The sequence below is a fragment of the Lepidothrix coronata genome, unplaced genomic scaffold, assembly GCF_001604755.1.
Source record: "Lepidothrix coronata isolate B3197 unplaced genomic scaffold, Lepidothrix_coronata-1.0 Scaffold101, whole genome shotgun sequence".
NCBI classification, from domain to species: Eukaryota; Metazoa; Chordata; class Aves; order Passeriformes; family Pipridae; genus Lepidothrix; species Lepidothrix coronata.
Window position 1 is genome coordinate 2648025 of NW_016690281.1, and position 13352 is coordinate 2661376.

At 44.6% G+C, this 13352-nt stretch overlaps 1 protein-coding gene across 3 annotated transcripts in view; it reads left to right on the plus strand.

Annotated features, from left to right (window-relative positions):
* Positions 1–13352, plus strand: part of TOM1L2 (target of myb1 like 2 membrane trafficking protein) — a 58408-nt gene that overhangs the window by 27696 nt on the left and 17360 nt on the right. For all 3 annotated transcript variants that reach the window (XM_017823210.1, XM_017823211.1, XM_017823212.1), the window contains exons 6-13: positions 3–61; positions 1017–1175; positions 1860–1976; positions 4559–4692; positions 7207–7255; positions 8320–8443; positions 9242–9359; positions 11616–11691. In XM_017823210.1, the coding sequence (XP_017678699.1) occupies positions 3–61; positions 1017–1175; positions 1860–1976; positions 4559–4692; positions 7207–7255; positions 8320–8443; positions 9242–9359; positions 11616–11691 (836 nt within the window). The remainder of the gene's footprint in view (positions 1–2; positions 62–1016; positions 1176–1859; positions 1977–4558; positions 4693–7206; positions 7256–8319; positions 8444–9241; positions 9360–11615; positions 11692–13352) is intronic.

A 13352-nucleotide genomic window follows, 5' to 3' on the forward strand; every position in this document is an offset into this window, starting at 1 on the left:
AGGCATCGAGTTCCCCATGGCAGGTCTTGATGCTCTGTCTCCAATACACACACCACAGAGGGTAAGCTGCAGCATTGCAATTCCGGGGGTATTTTCCCAGGATGTCTAAGTAGTTGGATAACTACTTGTTTTTCCCCTCCTGTTTGTCTGAATTTGGCTCATTTTCTCACTCCTGGAAGGACATTTTAATAGTGAAAGGGCATGTAGGAGAAGCATAATACAGACTGATAAGCTAATGGTATCTCCTCCCTTGAGTCAATCATCAGAGAAGGGGAAAAGAGTTTGCAACACTTATCTTATACCACAAAACCACCAGACAAATGCACCTAATTTGTTCAAAGAGAACCCAGCGGGATATGTGGCTGAGATTTACTTCTTTTGCTCAAAAGTGTGGTGTTTTCTGTTGGTGATACCCCTGAGCCTGTCCTTTAGGGGTGCACAGAGTCTGAATCTCACACTGATCATCCCATGGTAACGTGAGGTTTTACACCTGTGGAAAGTTAAGTCTGGAAAGTTGACAGAACTGCTGCTAAGAAGTAACTTAATGATCACAGGTGTTCTGATTACTCACTCTGAAAACTGAAGTTAATGAATCTTTGAAGCGGTAACTGCAAGTGATCAAGGACTGAGAGATTACAATTCTTGTGTCAAGGTTAATTAAATTCAGTACCTTTGTACCACATCATTTTTTTTGTGTAGGCCTGCAACTTAATTCCGAGTTTAAAATAATTTTTAATTAGTTCTCTTTGGCTCTTGTTTTTATTTTGCTTATCATTTTTTCTTGTAAAGGTAAATGGACTTAAATGCATGTGGGTTGGGTCAAAAGATATGGGTGTGGAAGATTGCTGGAGCTGCCTGTTTGTGGGCTGTCCTGCCAGTCTGTTCTCGTAACTGCACTGACCTTTCCTGCAAGGTGCAATTATGTTCTATATTTGAGCCTGTTTGGCCTGAGGTTGCTGATAAAGCAGATGCTGTCCCAATTCAGCTTTTGAACTCGTGTCTTTCTGATGTGGCAGAGTGTTCCTGAAGTTGATCCTGCAGCAAACATGCACAATTCACAGTCTCAGCAAAGGATGAGCAGCAGCTCTTACTCTTCGTCCTCCCCAACGGCGTATTCTGCTCCTCAGGCCCCAGCCTTGAATGTGACTGGTCCCATCACTGCTAATTCTGAACAGGTATTGGCATCATGATTCTTTTGAGTGAGACTCTTCCAGCAAGTCAAATTAGAAACTGATCTGCAGAGGAACTTTCATTTTAACTCTGTGGACTTTGCCTCGTAGGTCTGGCTCTACTTAGTAATCTTTCCTCCCATTATGCTGTAAAATCTGGGCTTTGGATGTGTCTGTGTGACCAGTCCACTCAGCAGTAATTTAGCAGTTATTCCCATTATCCCCTCTCCTTTAAAGGCCCAGAATGTCTTGCAGATGGAGGAAGTCAAGCCCTTACAAACACCCTAATACAGAAAACAGAATTTTCTTTTCTCCCTGTAAAAAATAATAACTTTAGAACCAAAGATCCTACTTAAAATGTGTACAGCTTTCCCCACACTGGAGTGAGGCACGCAAGGTGTACCACAGCCAAGGTCTGGGTTTAGGTGCTGTTTTAATTTGCTTCCCTTCCATACAGGCACAGCACATCTGGGCTAGTGATGATAGTTCTTTTCTTTTTCTGTTCCTTTTCTAAAATTCTCTCCTGGGTAAACTTTTTATCTTTACTTTTTGTTTTTTCCTGTTAGAATGTCTGAAACCTCAGATATCAAGTCAGACAGAACGAGAGATATCTCAAAGTCAGTTCTTGAAAATGAGCTGCTTAAACCAAAAGATTATGCAGTGTTTTGTTGTCTTTTTACCCAAATTCAGATTGCCCGGCTGCGCAGTGAACTGGATATTGTTCGTGGGAATACAAAAGTGATGTCTGAAATGCTGACAGAAATGGTACCTGGACAGGAGGATTCCTCAGACCTTGAGTTACTCCAGGTAACAGTTTCTTCCAAACATGATTCTGATCCTTTCTGTGCTTGAGTTTCCCAGGGGGTGGGTTTTGTTGTAACTCACTTCACAAACTGGGTTTGCTTGGCTTACATAATGAATGTGGGCTGTGCTTGACCCTGGCCAGTCTCATCATATGATGTTCTTCATTTGTTAAAGCTTCCAGTGACAAGAATTTCCTGACTTCCCTTGAAACTTGTTCTTTCCTCTTTATGTAGCCAGAATTTTTTTCCAGTGTTGAATATCAGGTCTCTTTTACCACAAAGCAGCTTAGAATTGCCACGGGCTCTATAAGCCCTGAGCATCTCTGTTTCTTTTACATCCTCCATCATCACTTTTACAGTGTCAAAACATTCCCAGTCACTGTGCAGGAAAAAATACTCCATATTTCCAGCTGGACTAAATAATGCCAAGGGTCTGTGGATTCTCTGCCAATTGAAATCTTATATATGAACGAAATGTCTTTCCAGAGGCTGTGTTCTCAGGGTCTTAAGGCAGGTGCTCAGGTGAAGTTTCAGAGTGTCCAGAGGGTAATCAGAAGGGATTTCTTTGCTGGAAAATCTCAATCCAGTGCGACATTTAGTATTTCAAGAGGGAAAACAGTATAAACACAGCTCATGTCTTGGGCTTCACACCTGCTTCCCAAGGCCAGTGGTCACGGGGTGGCCTTTTGGCTGAGGAAGGTCATGCAGTCCCACATGCAGCACAGATGAGGAGCACTGAGATCTGGCATTCCAGCTGCTGCCCTTAACGTGGTATTTGCCTTTCCAGAGCTTCAGAAATAGCCTTCTGTTTTGATCCTCCAGAAGGGAGGATGGGCTCCTGCAGCAGTCCGTTCGGAGGAAGGCAGGGGATTGCTCTCTGTGATACATCAGAGTTTGAAATCCATCCAAAAACTGGTCTCTCCCATGCAGTGGCATTGTGTGTTTGTCTCGGAGCCATCATGGCAGCTGATGAGAGGCTTTGCAATAAAGAGCCTTTCAGTTACTGCCCATTTGGGTCAAACTGCTCAAAACAAAAGAAGCTTCCAGGAAACCATGACAGGCCGAAACAGCGTCGAGCAGTTTGCTTACATTCAGAAACAACCACCAACATCTTGACAGCATAACCTTACAGCATAGCTTTAAGGTGAAAGAATTTGATCATAAAATGGAGTGACAGCAACGATTCTTTATCCCAACTGGTTCCCTTCTTTGACTGATGCAGCCTAAATCTGAATCACAGAGCTGGGGAGAACCTGGTTTTGATCACAAAGGATGGTTAGCCTTTTGAGAGCTGTGAGCTGGGTGCTGCATGCAAGGACTCCCTGCTTTGAGGTTTATATAGCCCTCCTCCTTAAATAATTCCTGACATTTTCTCCAACAATCAAATGTAAACAGCCTGCTAGAGAGCCAACTCTGAGCAGAATAGATAGGTACTGTCAGCCCTCTCGGAAAGGCAGCAAACAAACCTCTGAAATGTCACAATCTGCTTGGAAAGTGATGGGATCAAAACTGACATTGGAGAACACATTCCTCAAGCTGTTAAGGCAGCTGGATTGCACTAGGTGAAATTTATCCAGAGCTTAGGATGTCATACCAAGCAAGGAAAACAAACACATTTTTGCTTTCATCCCGAAGGTTGTGTACCAACAAGTCGTCCTTGTTTAGTGCTGAATTTTTGCTGTGAAGTGGAGCTGGGAGGGGTGGAAGATGACAGAGGGACATGCTTTAGCTGGAATGTCAGTGCTCACTGAAGTAAAACCGTGGGCCTGATCAGAGGCACCCTGCCATATGTCACGTTTCTTCTTGCAGTCCTCCTCAGCAGACCAGTCTGACCTTTGTTCTGGAGGCCTTTACAGGAGTACAGAATTCTGCTAAGTAATTGGTGATGGAAGAGATGTCTTGGTCTAGGCAAACTCAGATCTAGATTTCTTGATGAGAGACTTCTAAAATAAATGCCCTCACTCTGTATTCTTTAAAATGTTCTTCTGAAACTCCCCACTGCCTTTGTGCAGTCTCTTGTCTGTGCACTTGCTCAGTGGAAGGGAACATCTCTCTGTGTGGTTCAGGTGTGTGGAACACACAACTTTTTATGCTCCTGGTTCTTGTTTTGCCTTCAGTCTCATGTTCTCTGTAGTTGGTGAGTTCTCTGTCCTCAACACTTCTCTTTCTAGCACCCACTTAGTACTTGTAGCCCTGATGAATCTTTTTTCCCCACTTCTTCCACCATGCATTTTGTTTTTAAGGATGGTATTGCCAAAAAGATTGAATTTTCCTTGAAAGCTGTTGTATTAACGTGTTTTATTCTTAAAACAGATGACTGTAACACAGATATTTATTTTCTGAAGTACTCAGAGTTAAAGAAGAATCAGGAAGTCGAATTGTAAATAGGCTCTCAAGGTTTTATGCCATCATCTCTTGAAGGGCGTTTGATTAGATGTGCTTTTGGGTGACATTTAATCATGCAAAGATAAACTTGTCTTAGTGTTTCTCAGCTGGGGGATATGTTTGGCTGTGAGCAAAGCTCAACTAAATCTACTTATTGCTTGTTGCTTATCAGAGTGTGTGTGCACAATGCATTCCTCCTAGGAACTGAACCGAACCTGTAGAGCCATGCAGCAGAGAATTGTGGAGCTTATCTCACGAGTGTCCAATGAAGAAGTCACAGAGGAGCTGCTGCACGTGAATGATGATTTAAATAACGTCTTCCTCCGATACGAAAGGTGGGGCACCTTTCCCGTCCACTATTTACATTCATTCTGGGTTCTCACTTAAATATAAAATAGGTCAGTTGGCAAGATGGGGCCAATGGTCCAGCATAACACAGAGAAGCATTTACAAAGTCTTTTTGTGGTCTTTTATGGTACCATGCCTGTTTCAGCTGATTCCTTTAATACTGTGATTTGGGGGGTTTTTTTTGGTTCTGCCATTGAATTTTTGTGGGACACATCTATAAAATGCAGGGAAACCTTGTGCAAAACTCTTTGAACTAGCTGCAAGTCCCCGTTGTACAGGGCTGTACAGATGTAAGGACTTGGGACCAAAAATAGCACAGCCACAATCTCTAGTTCCCCTTGCCAGCCTGGGCTCTGCACAAATGCCTGTGCTGCTTCCTGGCTTAGGGAGGCTCCTGTGAGCTGGCTCTGTCCTCTGATCTCTCCAGTTCCAGAGCTGGTGCAAAGGGAGGTGCCTGAGGTGGGCGGGAGCTTAATGCATGTAAGGGTTTTGTTTTTAAGTAACACTTAAAATCTTGGGAAAAAATAAAAGCCTGTCTTGTGTAGGACTGATGTTTTGAAGAGCTGGTCTGCAAGAATCATCCCCAGGGACAGGACTTGGGGCACAGGACTTTCGACATGTCAGACAAAGGCGCTGTCAGGCACATCTGCTGCAGGAGGTGACACGTGATGCAGCAGTCTTGGGAAAGTTTAATCTTCCCCTTAATGACAGGCCTGGGGAGCGAGGCACTAAAGAGTACCCTTTGTTCCTTGCTCTTAGCACAGGGCTTTGTTTCTCAAGCCTTTAAAAATAAATTAGACTCTAGATCTGTGAATTTGTGCTGTCACGGCAAAGGCTGGAAACACGACTCGGTGGCCTCGATTTCGCCTTTGATTTAGTCGTTCAGAGGAGATTGGGGCAAACTTTGAAACAAACGCCGGCTTTTTGTGTGAAATGCTGTGTGTTTCATGCACGAGCAGGATTGCACAAGTGGGAGAGGGTGACTGTCAGTAAGGCTCAGTCTGGTCACCCTTAATAGTTTTTCTGTTTTCCTCCATCTGCGACTTTGCTGGCTGGGGCTGATGTGTTTGTAGTCATTATTCAGGGAAGGCGAGCTGAGTGATGTTAGCAAGCTGTTTGTGGTGTGGGCTGAGCGTTCAATAAATTCCAGTTCCTCCTCTGCTATTCCAAAAGCTCCACATCCATCATGCTGATTTCTAGCAGGGCGACCAGGCTCTGTCAGTGACTCAAGCAGGAGCTCTGGCCTTCGCTGCGAAGCCTTGGGATGTAAATGAACAGAAGCCTTTTGGTGAGAAATGAGGTGGGAGGTGTCTTAGGTTTCCAGCAAAGGGAGTTGGATTTCCAGTAATAGCAAACACCCACGGTTTCCTAAAATTGAAATTTGGGCCAGAATTTGGTTTTGCTGCCTTTTAAGTCTGCATTTTCCACTGTTACATTAAGAAAACATTTTAGTTTGCTTGAGATTCCCTCTTTTATTTTGTCCATCTGGGAGAAAACCCAGAGGATTATATGCATGTTATGGGCTTTTTACTGAAAAGAGAAGTTACATCTGAAACTAATTTTGAATGAGGAAAAATTCAAACCTCCAAGAAATCATGGTGCTTTTCCTGGTAAAGAAGGAGACTGGACTGGCTTCAGTCAGGCCATGGGAGCAGGTGGTTCCCCTGCTGTTTTGGCTTCATAGAATCACAGAATGCTTTGGGTTGGAAGGGTCCTTAAAGCTCATATTGTTCCACCCCCCCTGCCATGGGCAGGGACACCTTCCACTAACCCAGGTTGCTCAGAGCTCAGCCTGGCCTTGAAGACTTTCATAAAAACCTGGTTTAGGGTTGTGGCCCCAGATGCACAGAGTAGAGACCAGACCTTGACTAGCCAGGCATCTTCCTCTAAGAAGGAAGAGGTTTTTATCCAACATCATTACTTTTCCTTCTTGGAAAGTACCAACCTATTTAAACATAATCTCGGAGCATCTTTTGAGTTGACACATAAAGTTCTAAGCAATGCTGATCATTGTCTCTCTTGCCACATGTCCCTGGGTCAGACTGTGCCACACACATATGGCTCCTCATTTACATTATTGCAGCAAGAGGGAGCTGGTAAGTGGGAGTAAGATGTGCTGCTGCTCGGCTCGTTGAGCTGTGAGCATCAATCCTGCTGCAGTTCCTCCTATCCCTTAACTAACACAACAGTCTATCACAGAGCACTTAATGATTAAAAACTCCCCAAAACCAGAAGACAAATCTTACAGTGTTCTTCAGGCATGTTTGTCCTGCAAGATCAGATTAATGAACTTAAAATCCACACTTGCCAAGAGTGCAACTTCTCAACTATCCTCCCTTTGTCCTGCCTTGGAGTTAAAGCTTTCAGGCTTCCCCTTCGAACCAGAGAAAACTAAATGTCAGTGGCAAACATGTCATGGCTTGGTCATAAACTCACAGTTTTCATTGTTTTATTGGTGGCTTTGATGATCCATGTTGGTTTTGGCTTTTTTTCCCAACCAGATTTGAACGATACAGATCGGGACGTTCAACACAAAACGCCAGCAACGGAGTAAGTACCTCACTCCATTTATTATGTCAGCAGCTGCACCATACTAGCTGTAGTAATACCAGTAGTATCACACCTTTTGCCTGTCCAGCCCTGTGCCCTGCCTGTGGTGGCTAATGGTGGATACCAGGAAAAGAGCATAAGGATGTGACGAACCCCAGGTGACAACTTTTAGCTCAGGAAGTCGCTTCACTAAAACATCTCTGTGTTTACAGTCCTTGATGAATTTTGTTCCTCTGTTAACTTTTTTTGATTGCTTTTGAGTCTGTGTGGACTTTAGGAGTTCACAGTGTCCTTACAGTTTCACTATACATTTTTACATATTTATTTTACATTTATATATAACAAATATTTTGTTTACATTTGATCAAGTCACTTAATGATTTTTGTTTGCTCCACCTAATTCTTCTTCACTGTGTCTTACAATACCACTGTTCAGGGTAATTTTCTTCCTGCCACTCATAATTTTAGGAGCCACTCTCCTCTCCTATTTAAGCAGCCCCCTTCCAAGCAGAAGAGTTCTAATTATTCTTTCACTGAAAACACTTTTGTAGTTTTTTTACAGTGTTCAAGGTCTGAGTTCATGATGAATTGTACTTCTATTACATTTTCTATTCTGCATTCTCATAACTATTTCCTCTATTTACTTTGCTTTACCCCTTCTCCTGCAGTGTGATGCAAACTTCAGCACAGGCTCTGCATTGACACTTTAGTCATAAAAACAAAAGAAGTTTTGTTTCTGAAAACAGTTTATACCTAATATTGGAAGCAAAGCCAGTTTGACCTGATATTGGTCTGGTGTTAAACACATTAGCTGACTGAAGAGATGTAGATGACCTCCAGCAGAGCTTCCTCCTGTGCTGAGCAGTCAAACTGAGGTTTTTCGGTGTCTGACCCTTTTTATTCTGCACTCACCACTGTAGTATCCAAGAAACTCATCCATTTAGCAGCATGGAAGAGAAGAGAGATCTTTATAGGAAGTGCCTGTTATTTTATGGTGTTTAATGCTGCACTGCAACTAGAAATTTCTGGCATGTGTGACTTATGTGGGTTTTGTGTCCCAACAGGTACTGAATGAGGTGACAGAGGATAATTTAATAGATTTGGGTCCTGGCTCTCCAGCTGTAGTGAGCCCAATGGTTGGAAACTCAGCACCTCCATCCTCACTTTCTTCACAGCTTGCAGGGCTTGGTGAGTGCCTGATCTAAATTGTGCTCTCCACTATCTGATTAATGTTGCCATATAGCCTCTGAAAGGTTTGGAAATATGGCTTACAGCATTAGGAAGGCATTCCCTACTCCCCTGTACTGTGGCAATCTGTAATTGGGAACCAACCTGGCACAAAAAGAGGGATTTATTAACCTAAGGAGAGAATGAAGGAAAGGGTCAAGATTCTTGTCCATGCTAAAACTTGAACTGCTTTTATTCCTCCTTAGATATAGTTAAAATATGAAATCAGTCTGGTAAATGCTCTTGATTCTCCTTCTACAAATAATATTTGCAACCTTTGGGTGAAGGGTTTTATGAAACTATTAGAAGGTTTATGTCAAGCCAGAGATTACTTGACAGGATCACTGCATTTGACTGAAGGTTCTCCACCTCTTTCAGCACCGCACCAATACCATATCTCTTGGTTTGAAACTTTTGGGTTCACAGTCAGTAACTGAGAGGAAACATTGTGGAGAAAACTACTGTCCATGCCCAAAATTTTGGACCATGTTAGTGACTGGTAGATATCTCAGGATGAGATTGGCAGCAGGTGAACACCAATCCCCAAATGCTGGCTTCTCAATAAGGAGCACTTTCAGTGTGCTACTTCCAGGATAGATAAGACAATCTCTGCATTTTACTTTTAAGAAATACATGATTAGCAGCCTCTAGCCTTTTTTGGACAGAACTGTGCTCAGTGCTGCAGCTGTTAACTGGATGATGGTGTTTGCATGTGGTTTGCTGTTTCACTGGTTCACTTTTTTTTGCCTCTGGTTGCAGACTTGGGCACAAACAGCGTCAGTGGCACACTCAGCTCTCTCCAGCACAGTAACCCTCGTGATGATTTCGACATGTTTGCACAGACAAGAGGCAGTTCCTTGGCTGAGCAGCGAAAGAAGTGAGTTGGAGTTTGTCTCTAGCACTGAGTCATGACATTGCTGTTTTCTAAGGGCGTAAATCTGGAACTTCCTGACTTCAGTCCAGTCTGAAAAAGTAGTTTTGTTGTATGTCTTTGTGTTTTTAATACAATCCCTATCCTTTTGGTCATTATTAATATGAGCAAGTGGAGAAGTTCCTGCTGATGGACAGAGCAGACTGGCTGAGTAATGACTTAGTTAATGAGCTCACTGGAAACTTGGAAGTGTACTTGCCTTTACTTCTGCAGATGCCTCCTCTCCTAAAGGCTTGTCATCCCATCCACCCATCCTTGAGATACAGGAGCAAAAGGGTCCTTCACCTGAAGGTCATGGATGTACTTCAGTGACTGAATTACTGTCATCAAGGGCTTGGAAACAGAATTACCATCCAGTTAACTCTCCCTTTGGCCCCAGTCAGACTCTCACATGCTGTCAACGCAGTGTAGCTTGCCTGGCTGCCATGCTACCCCTAATTTGTTTATATGCATAGGGCTTGCATCCCTAGAGCTGCCAATGTGGCACTTTCAAGGGCACTTAACAGGTCAAATTATTTTAATGTGAAATAAATATGCACTTATTAAGAAATCCTTTGATCCCTGTCAAGGGAGATTCAATAAAAAACACACTCAGGTATTTTTCTTTCATATATTATTTCTTGCCTCCTTCTGATTTCAGATTTTAAAGGATGTACTAGGAGTCAGAATATTGATATCTAGTCTCAAGCTAAGGAATGTTGTTAAATAGTTTATCAAAAACTTACCAGCTCTGGAAAACTTGAGCCAGCAAATTTATTAGGATCTTTTATTTGCAGTTATCAGTGCAGCTATTGGTACTGCCTCAGCTGTGGTATCAGTGCTGAGAAGATATGCTCTAATGTAGAGGGATATGCTACCACTGGAGATTTTGGGCTGGGAGCCCTGATGTACAGTCAGAAAGGAGATGCATTGCAGAGAGATTTAATCGAGGTCCCTCTGTCTCTTGTGCTAAATGAAGCACGAAACTAGTCTTCCCACACGGTACCTAATGGAACAAGGAGCATGGAGCAGTCCGTGATTTCACAAGGGAGGATTGCTCTATCTTCCTTGGATTGTACACTGTATAAACAGAGCAGCAGGGAGGAGTGAAGGCATGAGTGTGACTTGCTGTGGTGTGTAGGTGAGAACTCTGGGTGCTGTGCTCACAGCTTGGGAGAAGCCAACACGCTGGAGGAGAGAGGGCTCCTCCTGCTCAGGCAGCTCCTCCCAGGGACTGATTTATGGGCATGTGTTGGCGTCTGCTGCAGCTCGTGGTTCACCACTGTGCTCTGAGAAATGATGCTGTTGCCTCTGTCACCTGACTGCTACATGTCCCTCTTGCATTGCAATTGAAGAGGCTTTTAAAAGCTCTGTAAATAGTGCATTTCTTTGTCTGCTTCACTGCAGTTGCATAATTCCACCTGTCTTTGAGTCTCCCTCCGCCTCCCCCCTTGCACACATCAAGGTCAGGCTTCCAAATGTCATCTCAGGAGCTTTGCTAAATGTAATCTGGAATCAGACCTCTTTTCACAGTCCCCTGCTTGCTCTCGGACATGCTTAGAGTGCCTCATAACCTGTTTGCCTGCCTTTCATAATGCTGATCCTACTCTGTTTGCTTCAAGGTGCTTTCTGAAACTGATGGTCTTTGTACAGAGCACACTCCTCTTTTTGGGGATTCACTCAGTGCACTTAGGTCTTGTTAAAAAAAAAAAGAATGTGCTTTCTGATTTCCAGGGGAGTAAATCTGAGTATCCAGTGGCACTTCTCCTATGAGAAAAGGCTGGGAGAATTGGGATTGTTCAGCCTGGAAAAGAGGAGGCATCAGGGTGACCTAATTGCAGCTTTCCAGTACCTGAAGGGAGCCTACAAGAAAGATGGAGAGGGACTATTTACAAGGGCCTGGAGTGACAGGACAAGGGGGAATGGCTTCACACTGACAGAGAGTTAGATTAGATAGTAGGAAGAAATTCTTCCCTGTGAGTAAGCTGAGGCACTGGAACAAGTTGCCCAGAGAGGTTGTGGATCTCAGGATGTGTTCAAGGCCAGGTTGGACGGGGCTTGGAGCAACCTGATCTAGTGGAAGGTGTCCCTGCTCATGGCAGGAGGGTGGAACTGGGTGGTCTTTAAGGTCCCTTCCAACCCAGGCCTTTCTGTGATTCCATGATTCCACATGGGTGACTGTTGGACTTCCTTCTAGTTCTGTGGTTTGTTCCTTTCTTTCAGTGTGACGTACGAGGATCCACAGGCTGTCAAAGGACTGGCATCTGCCCTGGATGTTCGGAAACAGAACACGGGAGGGGTAGGTCACGGCTCTGTGCTTTGTTACCCATGTGGAATCCAAGCTGTAGGCAGCTGCTTTGACTGAGCTTCTCATTCTGTATTCCAGCAACGTGCTAGCACTGGCTATTTTGAAATTGATATCTGGGAGCAAGTACTTGCTCAGTAATGATCTCTAAAGAGCTGCTGCTTAGCACTCTAGCCTAAAAGACGTCAGAATCATAGTGGGTAAATTCTCCTGTGTCCTTGTAGCTTGTCTAGGGGGTCCAGCTCTTTGGCTGGAATCGCTGCTGGAAAGAATAAGTGGGAATGTCCTGTGAACACTGGTGTGCATTGGTTTTGTTTGGTTTTGCTTATGAAAGTTGATAAAGTCTTAATCTACTAGACTTTGCTCCAAGTGCATGGATACATGAGCAAGTTACAGGGAGAGAAATTATGCAGACTTTTAATGCTTCACATGCCTTGCCATAACTGCCCACCCATGCAGCCTGTTCTGTGTGCCCAGGGCAGGCTCCTGCTCTCTTGTGTGGGCAGAGGAGGCCCATGTGCTGTCACCCTGCAGCAGCCAGCACTAAAAACATGGTTGAGAGAGCTTGGCCAGCTTTGTCTGCATTCCTCAGTGAAGGCAGAAGTGAAAGAGCTTTCAGATCGTCCCTCAACCCCTTTCTACTACCCTGCTTTTTAAAACTGTCCTGCTCTTTTGTACACAGCTGTGTGTAAGGTTTTAGAGGTCCGAGCAAGTTCAGACCCTTTCCCAGTCCAACTTTGGGCTGTGCTGACCACTAGGGAGCACGGCAGAGCCAGCGTAGCATGGGAGAGCCAGTACAGCGTGAATTGCCTCCCCATGCCTTGGCTGATCCCGCCCTGGTTCTTTCATGAGATGAAATGGGAGTGCTCCGGGCAGCTGGCATGCCTGGCAGCTTGTGCTCTGAGCCAGGGGGAATTTGTGTTGGGAGCCAGCTGGGGTCAGATCACAGCTGCCTGCCTGGGCCATCCTTTAGTGGGAGCAGGGCCTCAGCCATGATTTCTTACAGAGCATCCCCCCCGACCCCACAAATCTAATCTGCTCCTTCCTGTCCCTGCCCTCCTGCAAAAAAGGGTAATTTATAACTCAGGTCAGCCCCGTGACTGGTTTCAAGCTCAGCCCCACAAAAGCTCATGCCAGCAGTGCTGAGGGAAAAAGGGAAGCACAGGGAGGCAAGGGCAGAAGTGCATTGAGGGCAGCGGTGAGAGAGGAATTCCTGGATCCAGAGAGACATCCCAAGCCCCCAGCATGGCTGAGCTATTACTGGCAGGACCTGGGGAAGGATTTGAGATTCTGCTCTTTGTTCCTGGCTAACCAAACACAAGGGGCTTGCATTTAGCTGCTGGTCAAGGGGGCTGGATTCCCCTGGTGGCCTCGGGGTCATGTCCTTATTTATTAACACTTTTGTTCCCAGCCAGTTCTGCTTGAGGCACCAGTGCAACGTGTCATTCACACCAGCAGAGCTGCTGCTCTGCCCCAAGTGTTGTCAGTTCAAAGGGCTGTGGATAAGCTCGTCTGATGGTCAAAGTTTTTTGGGGCAAATGCTTTATGGGTTGTGGAACTTGGGGCTCTGAGATGTTGTAGAGACTTTCAGACTCTTTTCAAAGGTCCTGATGACTGTATAATGTAATCCGAAGAGCTTGTTTTGAAATGCACTC